This window comes from Pelophylax lessonae (genome assembly GCF_965119305.1).
Source record: "Pelophylax lessonae genome assembly, chromosome: 2".
Taxonomy (NCBI): Eukaryota; Metazoa; Chordata; class Amphibia; order Anura; family Ranidae; genus Pelophylax; species Pelophylax lessonae.
The window spans coordinates 118,870,235-118,887,068 of NC_138769.1; the positions used below are offsets into that span (position 1 = coordinate 118,870,235).

General features: G+C 42.3%; 1 protein-coding gene across 5 annotated transcripts in view; it reads right to left on the reverse strand.

The window, feature by feature from the left end:
* ABR (ABR activator of RhoGEF and GTPase) overlaps nt 1–16,834 on the reverse strand; it is a 716,822-nt gene that overhangs the window by 230,823 nt on the left and 469,165 nt on the right. For all 5 annotated transcript variants that reach the window (XM_082247579.1, XM_082247581.1, XM_082247580.1 and 2 more), the window contains one exon: nt 7,074–7,259. In XM_082247579.1, the coding sequence (XP_082103705.1) occupies nt 7,074–7,259 (186 nt within the window). The remainder of the gene's footprint in view (nt 1–7,073; nt 7,260–16,834) is intronic.

Sequence of the window (16,834 nt, forward strand, 5' to 3'; positions counted from 1 at the left end):
CACTCTGTTTTTCTGCCTTCTTCTAATGTCCTACATTAATTTCTGAACCTCTTTCTTTTCCTTCTCATGTTCGCTGTGGTCATGTGCACTCCTCTATAAAACACTAGAGATCTCATAGTCCAGGAGTTCCCAAACTGTGGGACGCGAGTTAGGTTTGAGTGGGTCGCCGGCGGACTTTAATGAGAGCGGGGTCAGGGCTGCCCAGGCATCGGCAGCGCACTGCGTTACAAGGAAGGAGCAGGTGGGGCCTTGAGCCCCTTGCCGTGCGTGCTGTGTTCTCTGCGGAAGGCGGCGCCACGGGGTAGGAGGCGGACTGAGTGGAGCCGTTAGAGTGCAGGCCATCAGATCGGAGCAGAGCGCCAGGATCAGTCACCAGGTAGGCAAGACACTGATTGATGGCTTATGTATGCGGGTTGGCGACCCACATTTGCACAGGCATAGCAGCCCATTGATTCGAATGGGCTGCTATGCCTGCGTTTTCCGCTGAAAAAAGGTGCATGCAGAATTTAAAAAAAAACGCAGTGGCCCATGAAATCCATCCGGCTTTTACACCATGTGACTTACCTGCAGTTCTCCTGCACACGCAAACTGTTTTTAAATGCTGGGCCCAGGTATATAAAAATGCAGAAAGCTTGCCAGAGCAGGAACTGCAGGTAAGTCGAATGGTGCAAAAGCGGGATGGATTTCAAGGCCACTGCATTTTTTAAATGCTGCATACACCTTTTTTCTGCAGAAAACGAGGGCATAGCAGCCCATTCAAATCAATAGGCTGCTATGCCTGTTGAAATGTGGGCCGCCAACCCGCATACATGTGAACCGCCAACCCGCATACATGTGAACCAGGCCTAAAGCAGTAGTAAAGTAATTTACAAATAAAAACACTGGTTCTCCTGCAGGTTTAACCCCTTCTGGACCACAAGGATTTGCCCCCTTAATGACCAGGCCATTTTTTTGCGATTCGGCACTGTGTTACAGTCGTGCAATGTTGTCCCTAAATAAAATTGATGTCCTTGTTTTCCCACAAATAGAGCTTTCTTTTGGTGGTATTTGATCACCCGAGCGATTTTTTCATTTTTTACGCTATAAACAAAAAAAGCGACAATATTCAATTACAAGCAAGTGGGTCCTGAAAAAAATTGTATTCAGAAGTGGGTCTCGGCCCAAAAAAGTTTGGGAAGCCCTGTCATAGTCCATATGGGGAGCAAGCAAGAGGATGTCTACATTCCAGCATACACTGGGACCATGGAGAACGATCATAGTCATCTTCTAACAGGAAGTCAGAACACAGCAACAACAAAAAAGAAATTTGGAGGTCAAGAGAAAAAGAGGGTACTTTTTTTTTTTGTTTTTTGTTAAAGGCTTCAGTATGAACCGGCCGAGATTCGAGCCATTAGTGGGACAGGCTGAATGTACAATGTTGATCGATTGATCAAATTGGGTACAACCAGCCTGCCAGAGTTGCCTGCGATTATCACAAGCGGCTGCTATAGCCTTTGTATCCTCTATTTTATAACTAATAAAATCAATATGGTGAATGCTATGCATTTTGGACAAGGAACAAATATTACTTTCTGAAACATGTAGCATTTACTAGGTTGATTTTATCAATTGTGGAAAAAGGCTCATTTTATTATGCAGCAAGCAAAAGTGTCGATCTACCTTTTTCTTTAATACAGTGCCAGTATAGGACACCCATCACAACACCTGGTGTTTGGAATTAAGCTATAAGGAAAAAGGCGTAGATTACGGTTGTCTGGCTGCTATTAGACTACAGTGTTTTGAAAAAGTATTCATACCCCTTGAAATTTTCCACATTTTGTCATATTACAACCAAAAACGTAAATGTATTTTAGATTACATGTGATAGACCAACACTAAGTGTAACATAATTGTGAAGTGGAAGGAAAATGTTTTTCAAAATTTGTATTTAGCCCCCTTTACGCTGATGCGCCTAATTCAAATCTAGCAGAACCAATTTCCTTCAGAAGTCACCCAATTAGTAAATAATATATCCACCTGTGTATAATTTAATCTCAGTATAAATGCAGCTGTTCTGCGAACCCCTCAGAGGTTTGTTAGAGAATCTTAGTGAACAAACATCATCATGAAGGCCAAGGAACACACCAGACAGGTCAGGGAAAAAGTTGGAGAAGTTTAAAGCAGGGTTAGGTTATAAAAAAATATCCCAAGCTTTGAACATCGCACAGACCACTGCTCAATCCATCATCTGAAAATGGAAAGAGTATGACAAAACTGCAAACCTACCAGGACATGGCGGTCTATCTAAACTGACAGGCCGGGCAAGGAGATCATAAATCAGAGAAGCAGCCAAGAGGCACATGGTAACTCTGGAGGAGCTGAAGAGATCCACAGCTCAGGTGGAACAATCTGTCCACAGGATAACTATTAGTGGGGCACTCCACAAATCTGGCATTTATGGAAGAGTGGAAAGAAGAAAACCATTGTTGAAAGAAAGCCACAAGAAGTCCTGTTTGCGAGAAGCCATGTTGGGAACACAGCAATCGTGTAGAAGAAGGTGCTCTGGTCAGATAAAAACAAAATTTACCTTTTTGGCTTAAAAGCAAAATGCTATGTGTGGCAGAAAACTAACACTGCACTTCAAACACACCATCCCCACCATGAAACATGGTGGTGGCAGCACCATGTTGTGGGGATGCTTTTCTTCAGCAGAGAAAGGGAAGCTGGTCAGAGTTGATGGGAAGATGGATGGAGCTAAATACAGGGCAATCTTAGAAGAAAACCTACTAGAGTCTGCAAAAGACTTGAGCGGAGGTTCACCTTCCAGCAGGACAATGACCCTGAACAAACAGCCAGAGCTACAATGGAATGGTTTAGATCAAAGCATAGTCATGTGTTAGAATGGCCCAGTCAAAGTCCAGACCTAAATCCAACTGAGAATCTGTGGCAAGACTTGAAAACTGCTGTTTACAGATGCTCTCCATCCAATCTTACAGAGCTTGAGCTATATTTTGCAAAGAAGAATGGGAAAAATGTTACTCTCTAGATGTACAAAGCTGAATAGGACATCCCCAAAAAGACTTGCAGCAAAAGGTGGTTCTACAAAGTATTTTCTTTCTACTTCACAATCATGTGCCACTTTGTGTTGGTCTATCACTTAAAAGCCCAATAAAATACATTTACGTTTTTGGTTGTAACGACAAAATATGGAAAAGTTCAAGGGGTATGAATACTTTTTAAAGGCACTGTAGATGCCTCAGAAATCACATTGATCTAAATGTATTTCTGAAGAATGGGGAACGCATTTCCATAAGGAAAAACAGTACATAAATTCAGGCATACTTCCCATAAATGCATGCAGTTGCTTTTTTTAATTGATAACTGTCCCTCCCACAGAGAAGAATGGACAGACTGTAAGAGATCTATGGGTTCATATGTTGCTAGAAACTAAAACAGCGAACATATTTATTACACACATGATTAAAGTGATACTAAACACACATAGTTTAATTTACATTATCCCTTCTATTTATGTATATGGATGATGGCACTGTAATTATTTAAATTAAAAACAAAAAAACATTTAGTACCTTTTTCCTAATCAATATACAGCTGTCACATGACTCAGATATTTCCCAGCCTGTCTGCAGAGAAATATTAGCAGGAGGAGCTTCTAGTCCTCTGCTACTGGTCACATGTTAAAAAAAAAAAAAAAAAAACAGACTTTGGAATACAGAGCAAAAATAAATATAAAAAAATGTTTTAAATTGGCATACAAAGATGCTGTAGATTTTAAATCAAACCTTTATTATTTTGCGGAAATAACATTTTGTAGGTGGATTTCTGCCAGTCACAGGCTGTGACACGCCCCTCCAGCCTGTATCTTAGAGTAAGGAGGTGAAGCCTCCATTAATCTACATGTAATATCCCTCCTCAATTGTTTTTAGCTGGTTAATAGGCATGGAGGGGAGGGAGTGGGCTGTCATTTACCACTGTGTATATACCCACATGTGTGACTCTATAATCACATGGGCTGCTCAGCTGTGATATGGAGGAAATACTCAGCATAGAAACGTATTAAAAACGAAGCATGTTCAGAATTGCCACCACAGTTGCAAAATCACTAGCTGAATTGGGGGCTTGGATAGAAGAGAGATATAGAGAGCAGCAGGAGCAACCAGGGTTTTTTGCAGAATACAGAAAACAAATCTGATAGTGATGGAGTGAGTATGAACAGCATGCAATACAACACTGATAGAAAAAGAAAGTTGCACTGTGCCAGAGCACCTCTATTTGTGATAAAGAAATCAGATTTGTATTATTGCTCTATTACCGATTCACAACCTAACCGGTGTGAGCGATGTTCAAATCTTTTGGATTTATCACAGTATTTATAGCCACCCCAACAGTGGGAGTTTAAGCACGTACACATGCTTGTCCAGCCACTTATATTTATTTGTGGTGCATTCACTGCTAGGTAATTGCCTAGTTTAATTTTCAAAAAACATCCAGCTTAAATGGCGTGCATCGATCAACACAAGACGGTCAAAAACAAACTTCACTAAGAAAAAAAAAAATCTATGGCTATGTACTGGGCCCACTGTCCCCAATAAATCTGTGATCGTATCTGCCACTGGATGAGAGTCTTGCAGTGAAAATGTGGCATGGTGCCCAAACTGCCAACTAATATGTTTACAACTTTAAAGGGAAATTCTGCCTAAAAAGACACTTATTACTGATTTCCTTTCAAAACACAATTCTTTTTATTGTTGTCATACATTTGTTTCTGGATGACTGACCTAGAATATGAGAATAATATTTTCAGAGGAAAGGCCTTAAAATGGCTGCACTCATATTTTTCAGTATTTTCCTTTACTTCATGCAGCCAGGTTGATGTTAGCGCAGGCTCTGGTCTAAATGAAGCCTTTAGGCCCCTTTCACATGGGGCGGAATCCACTTTACTCAGCAGAGGATGCGTCCGCTGATTCCCTGCTGAACAGAGCACGCGGATGACAGGTGCCTGCTTAGTTTCTGAAGAGCCGACATGGAAAGAGCCCACTCTGCCCTATGGGAGTAAATGGACTGGCTGTCTATTTACACCTGACTCCCCTCTGATCTGATCTGCCTAGACAGAGGGAAACAGATCCCCTTCCATGTAACCCGTGCACCGGATCAGAGGTAGGCGGGTGTAAATGGACACAAGCCTATTTCACACCTGCCAATCCATAGGGATACATGGACCATGCAATATAGTCCGCCCGAAAAACTGACAGGCACACCTGATCGGATTGCCCATGTGAAAAGGGCCTTACTCTGTATTTGTATTAGTCTAGGACTCATCAGACATGAAGACCCTTGGCACAGGTGGTGAACTTACGTATTTTGGCTAAAAAACAAAGAAATACCTCATTTTGTTTATTTTGGTCTTTTTGGGAGCAAATAAAAAGATGTGTTTAGCCCCTCTACAACCAACTAACACATATGTGCGAAGGAAAAAGAGTGGGCTTTAACGTCACAACAACAAAGAAAAGAAAGTCACCTGCTTGGCTACTGGATCACATAAAAGTAAAAAAAAAATTATTCAAAAATACAAAAAAATTGTTTGCAAAAATACAGAATATAATATAATGCTCACTAGATTATATTCCGTGTTCTTGCAAAAAAAATTCCGAGCATAAAGTTTGTATTTTTTGAATTAAAAAAAAATATGTATATTGATATGGTATCCCAAAGCCAAGCAGGTTGTTTTTCTCCACATTCCTTTTTTTTCTTAGTGTAACTTTATTTGTGGTGACACCCAACTCCACTGAGGTTAGCATCAGAACCACCAAATCAATTATACCCATGACCTTACTTGTTTTTCTTGTTTTATGGGATAATGATCAGTAGCTGGCAGTACCAGCTATTAATTATGTGACCACTGTGACAGCCAATCACAGTGGTCATGCAATTGGCCAATTTTTCCCGCCTCTGGCATTCAGAACATTTTAAAGAGACACCAGGGTGTGCAGGAATGGGTTAACATGCCTACCAACCCACCTGCTTTAGATTAGGAGAAAAAACCCTACATATCTACAATATCTGCAAAGTTACCCATGCATTATCCCTTTAAAAATTATTTAAGTGCAAAAATACTTGCTGACTTGTTAGGCCCCTTTCACAGGGCTTTCCAATCAGGTCCGCCTGTCAGTTTTTTAGGCGGACCTGATCGGACGCTCCATGTACCTCTATGGGGCAGCGGATGCCAGCGGTGACATGTCCGCTGACACCTGCTGCTCTCAGATCAGATGTGATCCCTAAAATCCAAATGGATGGAAACCCTATTTTTCAATCCCCCCCCCGCTGAGCAAAACAGAATCCGCCGGGTGGAAAGCCCATGTGCAAGGACCCTTAGGAATCCAGTGTGCTCCTTACGTCGTGAATGGACTGACACAACAGTGCATTTTCTGCACTGAAATCAAAACCAGTGTTGTCAGCTCTACCTGCTGGACTACAGGACCACACCTATATCCTACACCTATCTGCCCCTTTCCACATAAATACAATTATCTTTTTCCCAGTAAAACCATGCTGTTGCCTTGACTTTCAAGAGCCTGCGGACACACTGTGTGTGGGGAAAAAACGTTCAGGGATGGAGCTGAAGGTTTCCATCCCCAACTTTTCCCTGTTTTTTTTGTACTTTAGTATGTTGCTGTTAGCATATAAAGGGTTATCTGGTCGTGGTCTGGGATCAAGTGTAAACCATAAAAAGTATTTGTTTTCTTCTACTAAGTAAAACCTTTCCTACAGTTTCTAAAGGCAGAGTATTTCAGACCATTAAAACACAGCCTGTTTATTTTTCTCCCCCTTGGAAACCGAGAGAGCTGCTTATATGCGGTTTGATCTCCTAAACCTAAAGCAAGAATAATTTGTCTGCCCACTTGCCTGCCGCCCTGCCTGACCCTTGGAGTCTCATGCTGTGTTTGTGTCCATAGCCACGGTTGTATTCCTGGCCAAATTGTATATAAAGTTTGTTGGAACCTTTACATTTAATGATAAAATCTGCAGGATTTATGAAGCCAGAGTAATCAATGTTAACATTTTTTTTATCTTACCAGTTTTTGAAAGAGGTGCCCAACAGTTGTTTTGTTGTCAAACTCCTGAACACAAGGATAAAGGTTGTCATAAAAGTCCTTATGGATTTCATAGATATCTTGGACTTTGTAAAAAATGGCATCTATTTGTTGCATGGTTAAAACTGGCTGTGACGTCGTGGCAGTGGCCTTTAGTGGCTTCATGGGCTGAAAAATAAAATAAAAATAACAATATGTATTAGGAATAGGTTTCATCCCATTACGTATATACATGAAAATGCTTAGAGAGACCTTAATGAACTGAACTGTGATTATTTGCCGACTACAGACAGACGAAACTGCCGAGGCAATATAAGGCTAGCCATACAGGTAAAGTTTTTTCTCATTCAGACCTTGGGCTAAACAAGAGAAATGCAAAAATGCCAAACAGCATTGGTGAAGGAATCTTCTCTGCCGACTATTGTGTTCTGACAGCCAGCATATGTGGCTTACAGAATACTAACAGTGACTGCATCTGATTGGATGCAATCACTATTTGGCCAATATTTTGTATCCAACAAATTACATTTTTCAATCAAAGTGGTCAAGCTAGGTGTTGCCAACGTGGGTTATCCACAGATACATTTTGGCCAATTCAGGAAGAATCAGATGAAACTAGAGACATACATGACAGGCTTAAAGTGGTTGTAAACTCTAACATATACCCAAAAAAGGGGCTATCCCCGGTAATACACAGAAATGAAACAAATTATTCTACACAGGTTGGATCTGTATTTGCAGTCTTCTTTTCTCTACATTCGTTTAGTGCTGAATTTTTAAGCTTGTCTGAGCATTCAGAGAAAAGGGGGTGGTGAGATGAAGTCATAATCTGCAGAGCTCAGTGAGCAGAGCTGTGATACCTGATTGGAGGGAAGGGACACACCCCCTTCAGATAGCGCACAGGAACAAAGCTGAGGCTGTCAATCATCTGGAGGTTTCTCCCCGGTCACCTTTTTTCTCTTGGTGTCAGGAAAACTTGTCAGAAGTGATTCATGCTGATAGCAGAGGAAGGAAGCAGCAGACAGAAATGACAGTGCTTTTGATAACTGCACACTATACAGGGATATGCTTGGTTCATATTTCATGTTTGAAGTTTACAACCACTTTAACTGTATTTTTAAGATAAATTACAGCAATGAGCCCGTCAGAGCTCTGAGGAAGGGGGCCTGACCCCCGAAACGCGTTAGCGGTCCTGACTGAAGGACTTGTTCCAGTTCACACATGGTGGATTCTTGTAACATGTTTTTATCTTTACGTCTGTGAGTATGCATTTGGCATTTTTTATTAAATAATTTGCAACATTGACCACGGGTAATGCACTAGGTGTTTGCGCCTCCTCTTCCTTTCTTTTTTAAAAACAGTAAGGCCTTACACAGGCCTTAGATGTCAGCTGTGTTGATCTGTCATGGTCTGCACATTGGCAAGTAATGTACTGGAGTGGAGCCAGGATGTTATGCTGTAGTATGGAGATTCACCATCCACTCCGTGATGCGAGATGGACGTTCAATTCATTTTTATTGAACAAATCTGCACAGTACAGCTGAGGTGCATGGCTCCATTTTAGAATAAAACATTGCCTGGCGCTGCACAGACCAGGGAAGTGCAAACCCACTAACTGAACATCTGAATCGGAATAAGTGTCACTATGTACATTATGACTGTAAAGGTGTCAACATTTTCTTAGAAGCTGAATACAGGCAAACACAAGTACACATTTAAAGAACATAGGATGTGAACTTTGACCTACTAAAGGATTGGCAATAATATTCTGTCAATCAAATGGTTCAGGTATCTCACAGTCAGCAAAGCCTCACTTTTGCCCAACAGTTATTACAGATGACCCGACCCTCCTTTAGTGTTGGAGAATAAAAGAAGCTATTACAGGTACATATTTAGGTACATATTCCAAACGATGGTGCTGCTTTTCTTGCAGCCATTCTACAAACAAAAAAAACATAGCAGCCTAAGCCCCGTTCACACTGGGGCAACCTGCCAGGCGACCTGGTCGCCTGACAGGTCGCCTCCCATACAGAAGCTATGGACCCGTTCTAATAGGAGCGACACAAGTCGCTCCGACTTAGAAAAAGGGTCTGGAGCTTCTTTGGGGTGACCCGGAGCGACCTGCATAGACTTCAATGTTATGAAGTCCGTGCCGGCCGCTCCGAGGTCGCGGTGCGAGCAGCGCGCCGCGACCTCTGTGGTCGCCTGGGGAAGTCGGATCGCCCCAGTGTGAACGGGGGCATAGGGATGTAGTTAGCAGGGCTGCTAACTGTAAATGTTAAAAATATGGACAAAAAATAGTCCTATAATAACAGGCAGACAGGAAAAATGTTCAGTTTTGCTGTGTACTACTAAAGGATAACTGTACTTTTGGCACTTACTCCCACCCTAAACTTTAGCACTCAACTTGCCTTACTCCTCCACAGCTACTACCACCAAAATCTTCCAGCAAGTGCTTTACTACTTCTGTGCCCGAACATTCATTTTCACATGAAAAGCTTCATCCAACGCAGTGTTTCTCAACCAGGGATCCGAGGAACCCTAGGGTTCCTCCAGGAGTTGCTAGGGGTTCCTTGAGCAATGGGCAATGTCTGCCTCTCAGATAAGTTCCCCCTGACACCATTGATCTTTGTAGCTATTTAGTTATTCTTCCCATTGTCCACTAGTGTAAGGAGCATTCATCTCACCGACCATCACACTAATGTATTATGAGTTGGAAATATAGTCATTTTTAGCAGGAGTTCCCTGAGACCTGAAAATTATTTCAAGCGTTCCTCTGTGTTGAAAAGGTTGAGTAAGGCTAATCCAATGGGATGCAGAATAGAAAACCTCTCTATAGGAATGAATAGGATTTTCCCATGCATGCACAGTGGGCTGCATGGCTTCCTGGGATCGACACGGCAGCGATTTGGCAGCTGTGAGGACAGGTAAGTATAAGACTAGGATTTAAGTCAAAAGTAAAAGGATTAATAAATTATTAGCAAAGCTTTGCTAAGTTATTACACTGTTTCCATAGAAATAGAAAAATGCATCTATAGGTATCAAGCAACAGAGCAGCTTATGTTACCGGCTGTCAGCACAGATTCTATGATTGCACATAGCCATTTACTTGTAGAACATTCACTTCAGGCAACACACTCAAGCTAGAACAAAAGCTCCTTTTTGTGCACATCTAAATGCATGGTAAGGCACAACATAGGAACAATAGAAGGAGTTCTATTTTTGGTATATTACTTGTTAACAGCTTCCAAGTTATAGAAGTGGATTTGCCTTTTAGTATATTTGAGAAAACCGCCGCAAAGCAAAATAAAGGTGATGTCTCTTGCAGCAAGGACATATTTTTATTGCCAAAATGTAAGGAACACTAGCAGGTACAATGGACAGATTACTTCTAATATATGTTGAAGTGTTGCCTGTGGAGCTTATTTATCAAAACCTGACCTACAGCTGGCCAAGTGGTGCACACTGACGGTTTTCAGCCAGACTGGGTAAATAACTAAGGTCTACGGCAGCTGTAGCATATAGCAGTAGCAGATAGACTGTACAGTGGAAAGCTTAACCCAGCTACCTAAAAAACGTGCCTGATTCTTCCCCCATAGACAAGACAGTGCTAGGAACTCTCCACACTCCTCCAATCACTCCATTTCCGGAACATACATTTCCTAGGTGAACTAGTCATGGATTTATAGAAACATCAGAAAACGGAAATGCTTAAAGAGTAAGAGAAAGCAACGCGAGCCACACTGTGCAAATGGTCCTGTATTCTTCTGTAACCTGTCCCAGAGGGCTGCGGGGGGAAGAAAAGGGGGCCAAACTTCCACTCAGATCTCCGCGGCGATCTGCCTGGAAGTGGGAGCAGGTACCGGTCAAAACCTTTTGGGTGAAGTTCTGCTTTAAGGGCAGTTGGATTGTGCCTCCTTGGCCACATTGGAGAGAAACCATCATAACTAGGGGTGCACCAATATATCGGCCACCGAACATTAGAGTCCCACTGATTTCAACGCAAAAAGGTCCCCCCCCCCCCATTGAGTTGAATGCAAAAACGCCAGCTACATTAAATGAGTTGTAAAAGCAGAAGTTTTTTTTTTAATCTTAATGCATTTTCTGCATTAAGACAAAAAGCCTTCTGTGTGTAGTAGCTGCCCCAGCACCCCCTAATACTTACCTGAGCCCCATCTCTATCCAGTGATGTCCACGAATCCCTTGGCCGTTCAGGACTCTCCCTCCTGTTCAGCTGAGACACCACTGGCTCCCACGGCTATTAAAGTCAGTTAGCCAATCAGGACACAGTGGGGCGGGGCCAAACGGCAGCACCATATCTGAATGGACACACAGAGCTGCTTGCTGTGGGGGCACTCGACAGGAGGGAGGGGCCAGGAGCAGAGGGACCCGAGAAGAGGAGGATCCAGGCTGCCCTGTGCAAAACCAAATGCACAGAGGAGGTAAGTTTAACATGTTTATTAAAAAAAAAAAAGACTTTACAATCACTTTAAAGTTACATTTTTTTTTGTTTTTGGCAAAGTGAATCCTGAATTTTCGGTTTCAGTCCAGAATTGTCATTTCGGTGCACCACTAGTCATAACTGAGCTCATGTATAAATATTAAATTAAAAAAAAATAAATAAAAACAATTAGCTGCTGTAGTGTTCTTGGGATTGTAAATCCTCTTTCTTCTCTCTTCTTTCTGCAGGGCTTCGGGGTTGGATTAGAGAGATTCTCAATGCCAGCGCTGACAAATATTCTGCAGAACGAAAAGGGAGAAGAGTGCGGATTTAAAATCCCTGGACCGTAACACCGGCTGCATGGGCACTGACAGCTCATCACCCGTGGGCGTATACAATGCAGGGACCAGCAAGGTGGGGAGGGCGTAGGGAGTCCGTTCACCTTTAATTTCTTTCTGAAAAGCTGAACTTACACTTTAAAAGAGGAACAATACTCACCTTAGATCTAGCAATGCGGCATCCTCCAGCTCCCTGCCTGGACGCTGACATCTTCCGGTGGCTAGCTTCTGATCGCCAGCCGCTGTCATTGGGATGACATCAATCACAAGCATGTGCAAAAGTTCAGTCAGATTTGTCATTGCAGAATTTGTACATTGAGCTGTATGTGTTCGGCTCACTGTACAAGGGCGGACAGGCAGGTAAGTAGTCTTAATGTAGAGGAAATAAAGGATGTCTTTTCAGCATTAAAAATCCTGCCTGTGCGCCCATTTTAATTACTTAGCCTAAAGTTCCACTTTAACGACAGAAGCTGATTGACTGCTAGGCACAGCTGCTCCAGATTCTGTCTGCTCCAGTTTTAGTTACCCTGTGTATGAAATCAGGCATCTAAATGGCTAGCAACTAGCAGGCTTCAGATGGCGTCAAACCCTCTGTGATTGCTTGAGTAATGGCATCTCCCAAAATTTATATCTCAATGGGTTTCCTTTAAAGTAAACCCGTCATAAATCTGGACGATTCAAACGATTTAAAAACAGAACTATAGGCAAAACGTATTTTTCTTTTTTCCATTTTGGATAGAGTGAGGGTTATAACCCCTGACAATTTTTTTTTTTTTTTTTTACTGTGTTCCATTGGGGAGGTTTCCTTTCATTTCCCCTCCACTACCCAAAACAGAAATTTGGAAAAAATCCCTCCAAAGATAGAGAATTCCTGAAACTCCCCAAGGTCACCAGAACTACAGTACCCTCTGGACGATTTCCCTTCTATTCCTGTTCTAGGAACAACCCAAAATTCTGGATTTTTCTTTCTTTCCGCGATAAAGGTAAACAGGAGGAATAGAGAGAGTACAGTCAGGTCCATAAACATTGGGACATCCGACACGATTCTAATCTTTTTGGCTCTATACACCACCATAATAAATTTGAAATGAAACAAACAAGTTGTGTTTTAACTGCAGACTTCCAGCTTTAATTTGAGGGTATCTACATCCAAATCAGGTGAAAGGTGTAGGAATTACAACAGTTTGTATATGTGCCTCCCACTTTTTAAGGGACAAAAAGTAATGGGACAATTGGCTGCTCAGCTGTTCCATGGCGAGGTGTGTGTTATTCCCTCATTATCCCATTTACAAGGAGCAGATAAAGGGTCCAGAGTTAATTTCAAGTGTGCTATTTGCATTTGGAATTTGTTGCTGTCAACTCTCAATATGAGATCCAAAGAGCTGTCACTGTCAGTGAAGCAAGCCATCATTGGGCTGAAAAAACAAAACAAACCCATCAGAGAGATGGCAAAAACAATAGGTGTGGCCAAATCAACTGTTTGGAACATCCTTAAAAAGAAAGAACGCACCGGTGAGCTCAGCAACACCAAAAGACCCGGAAGACCACGGAAAACAACTGTGGTGGATGACCGAAGAATTCTTTCCCTGGTGAAGAATACACCCTTCACAACAGTTGGCCAGATCAAGAACACTCTCCAGGAGGTAGGTGTATGTGTGTCAACGTCAACAATCAAGGGAAGACTTCTCCAGAGTGAATACAGAGGGTTCCCCACAAGATGTAAACCAATGGTGAGCCTCAAAAACAGGAAGGCCAGATTAGAGTTTGCAAAACACCTAAAAAAGCCTTCACAGTTCTGGAACAACATCCTATGGACAGATGAGACCAAGATCAACTTGTACCAGAGTGATGGGAAGAGAAGAGTATGGAGAAGCAAAGGAACTGCTCATGATCCAAAGCATACCACCTAATCAGTGAAGCATGGGGGTGGTAGTGTCATGGCGTGGGCATGTATGGCTGCCAATGGAACTGGTTCTCTTGTATTTATTGATGATGTGACTGCTGACAAAAGCAGCAGGATGAATTCTGAAGTGTTTCGGGCGATATTATCTGCTCATATTCAGCCAAATGCTTCAGAACTCATTGGACAGCGCTTCACAGTGCAGATGGACCATGACCCGAAGCATACTGCGAAAGCAACCAAAGAGTTTTTTAAGGGAAAGAAGCGGAATGTTATGCAATGGCCAAGTCAATCACCTGACCTGAATCCGATTGAGCATGCATTTCACTTGCTGAAGACAAAACTGAAGGGAAAATGCCCCAAGAACAAGCAGGAACTGAAGACAGTTGCAGTAGAGGCCTGGCAGAGCATCACCAGGGATGAGACCCAGCGTCTGGTGATGTCTATGCGTCCCAGACTTCAGGCTGTAATTGACTGCAAAGGATTTGCTACTAAGTAATAAAAAGTAAAAGTTTGATTTATGATTGTTAATCTGTCCCATTACTTTTGGTCCCTTAAAAAGTGGGAGGCACAAATACAAACTGTTGTAATTCCTACACCGTTCACCTGATTTGGATGTAAATACCCTCAAATTAAAGCTGAAAGTCTGCAGTTAAAGCACATCTTGTTTGTTTCATTTCAAATGCATTGTGGTGGTGTATAGAGCCAAAAAGATTAGAATTGTGTCGATGTCCCAATATTTATGGACCGGACTATGTCAGGAAGGGGGCACAAACCGCAATAAACACCTGCCAGGTGTTCTAATCCCCCACCACTCCATCCAAAAGTAAGAAAAATGTTTTACCTTTAGTTATACAACAAACATAGGTAGGCGGTAGCTTTTAGCAACAACTACATATCAAAATAATTAGTTGATCATTAAAGCCAAAAACAAAAAAATATACTGCAGCTTACCAATCATTATATGTGGTGGCTTTTTTCTCTGTTTTCCCCTGGTGATCTAGCCAGTAACACACCTCCTGTATTATAAAAAAAACCCCACTCTGGATGAAGGAGCACAGGGGGTATACCTGAACAGCAAGATTGTGAGTCTGGGAGGGGGGGGGGAATGTTAGAAGTAGCAAATTGAAGTTGAACTCCAGCTAATACTTTATAATCCGTTACAGCAAAAAGTTATTTTTCCTTTTGGGATACCAGTTTTACATAAATACAAGCTGATCATTTTAAGCACCCCTGCCAGTGTTAAATGGTCCTTCTCATCCCTGTAACCGCAAGAGAGCTTTTCTGATGAAAAAACACGCTTTCTGGCTGGATCACCAAACAAACAAAAAAAAAAAGAACCACCAAAACAAAAGAAAAAAAGGAAACTAATGCAGCCATCACACCAAAGAATTGGTAAGCTGCAATAAGATAAAATGTTTGCTTTAGGGTTCTTTCACACGGTCCGCTGTCCGGGGAGGACCGTTCTCTGCTCAGCTGGGATCGATCCGCCGATCCCCACTGAGCAGGCGGATGACAGCTACATCTCCGCACTGTGTGTGGAGAGGGAGGTGTTAGAGCCCCGCTGCTCTCTATGGGGGGAATCGGATGAGAGTGGACCGTCTGTCCGTTCTCATCTGATCCCATCCGATCCCCTGGACGGATGGAAAATAGGGTTTCCATCCGTCCGGATTTCACAGACAGGATCGGATGCGGATGGCAGGGGACATGTCACCGCTGACATCCGCTGCCCCATAGGGATGCATGGAGGATCCGATCAGATCCACCTAAAAAACTGACAGGTGGATCTGATTGGATTGTTTGTGTGAAAGGACCCTTAGGCCCCTTTCACACATGCTGTCCGTTTTTCATCCATCCGTTGACGGATGAAAAACTGACATCAATGCATCTCTATGTAAAAACGGATGACAACTGATGATCATCAGTTAACATCCGTTTTCATCCGCTTCCGTCAATGTCCGTTTTTTTGAACGGATGAATGCCCTATTTTTCATCCGTCAAAAAAACGGATAGGACGAAAAACGGATGTCAACTGATGACAACGGATGAAAAACTGATGTCAACGGATGACAACGGATGAAAAACTGATGTCAACTGATGACAACGGATGAAAAACGGACGACAACGGATGAAAAACGGATAACAACTGACGAAAAACGGATGAAAAACTGATGACAACTGACGAAAAACGGATGAAAAACTGATGAAAAACGGATGAAAAACTGATACATTTGACGTGACTGAACTGATGAACTGAACGGACTGTATGTGTGAAAGGGGCCTTAGGGTTTAATACTGCTTTAAATTACAAAGTTCATCTTTTCCTGTAACAGTAAAGCTTGGCTTCACGTTTCCAACCTCCTTAGATTGCGTATTGGCCAGCCTATTACATTAATGGACCCAGAAGTTCTGGTATATAAGAAACAGTTGACATTAGCGGGAAACTTCACACCTTTGGGGATAATTTTGATTGTAATCCCTACTGATATAGCATGACTCTGAAATAGTCGTGCTGTGATCCATGCCACCGCATGCCAGGCCCTGTGCTGCCATTTTCCGCTCTTCCAGGTTCCAGCAGCCAGGTGATCAGGAAAATGAGAGAGTGTAATTCACCCGAACAGGGACATAGACAACAATAAAAACCTTATAGTCTTCTATCTTCTCACCACTCTATCTACATTTTAGGTTTTTCCTTTAGTTGTACTTTATCTTCATCTGTCTATATACTTTTTACTTTAGATTAGATTCTGGCAAATTTCTAATACAGATTGGAAAATTAAACACAGACTTTTCTTTCATCTATACTCTTCTCATCTGTACTCTTGGGACTCTTTGTGCTTTCTCCTTGAATCCCTTGTTACAATGTAGCATGCATTCAGCAAAACGCTCCCTTTTCCATGGAAATTAGCTCTTTTGAAGCTTGGAAGCTCTAGTTTTTGCAGTGCTTTTAGCCCCTATATAGCTTCAGTTTGGCTCCCATTCACAACAGACTACCAGATTGTTGGGTACCCTCTGCTACTCGAGTTTGGAACAGAGTTCTGAGTAGATTTTTGACCTAAAAATG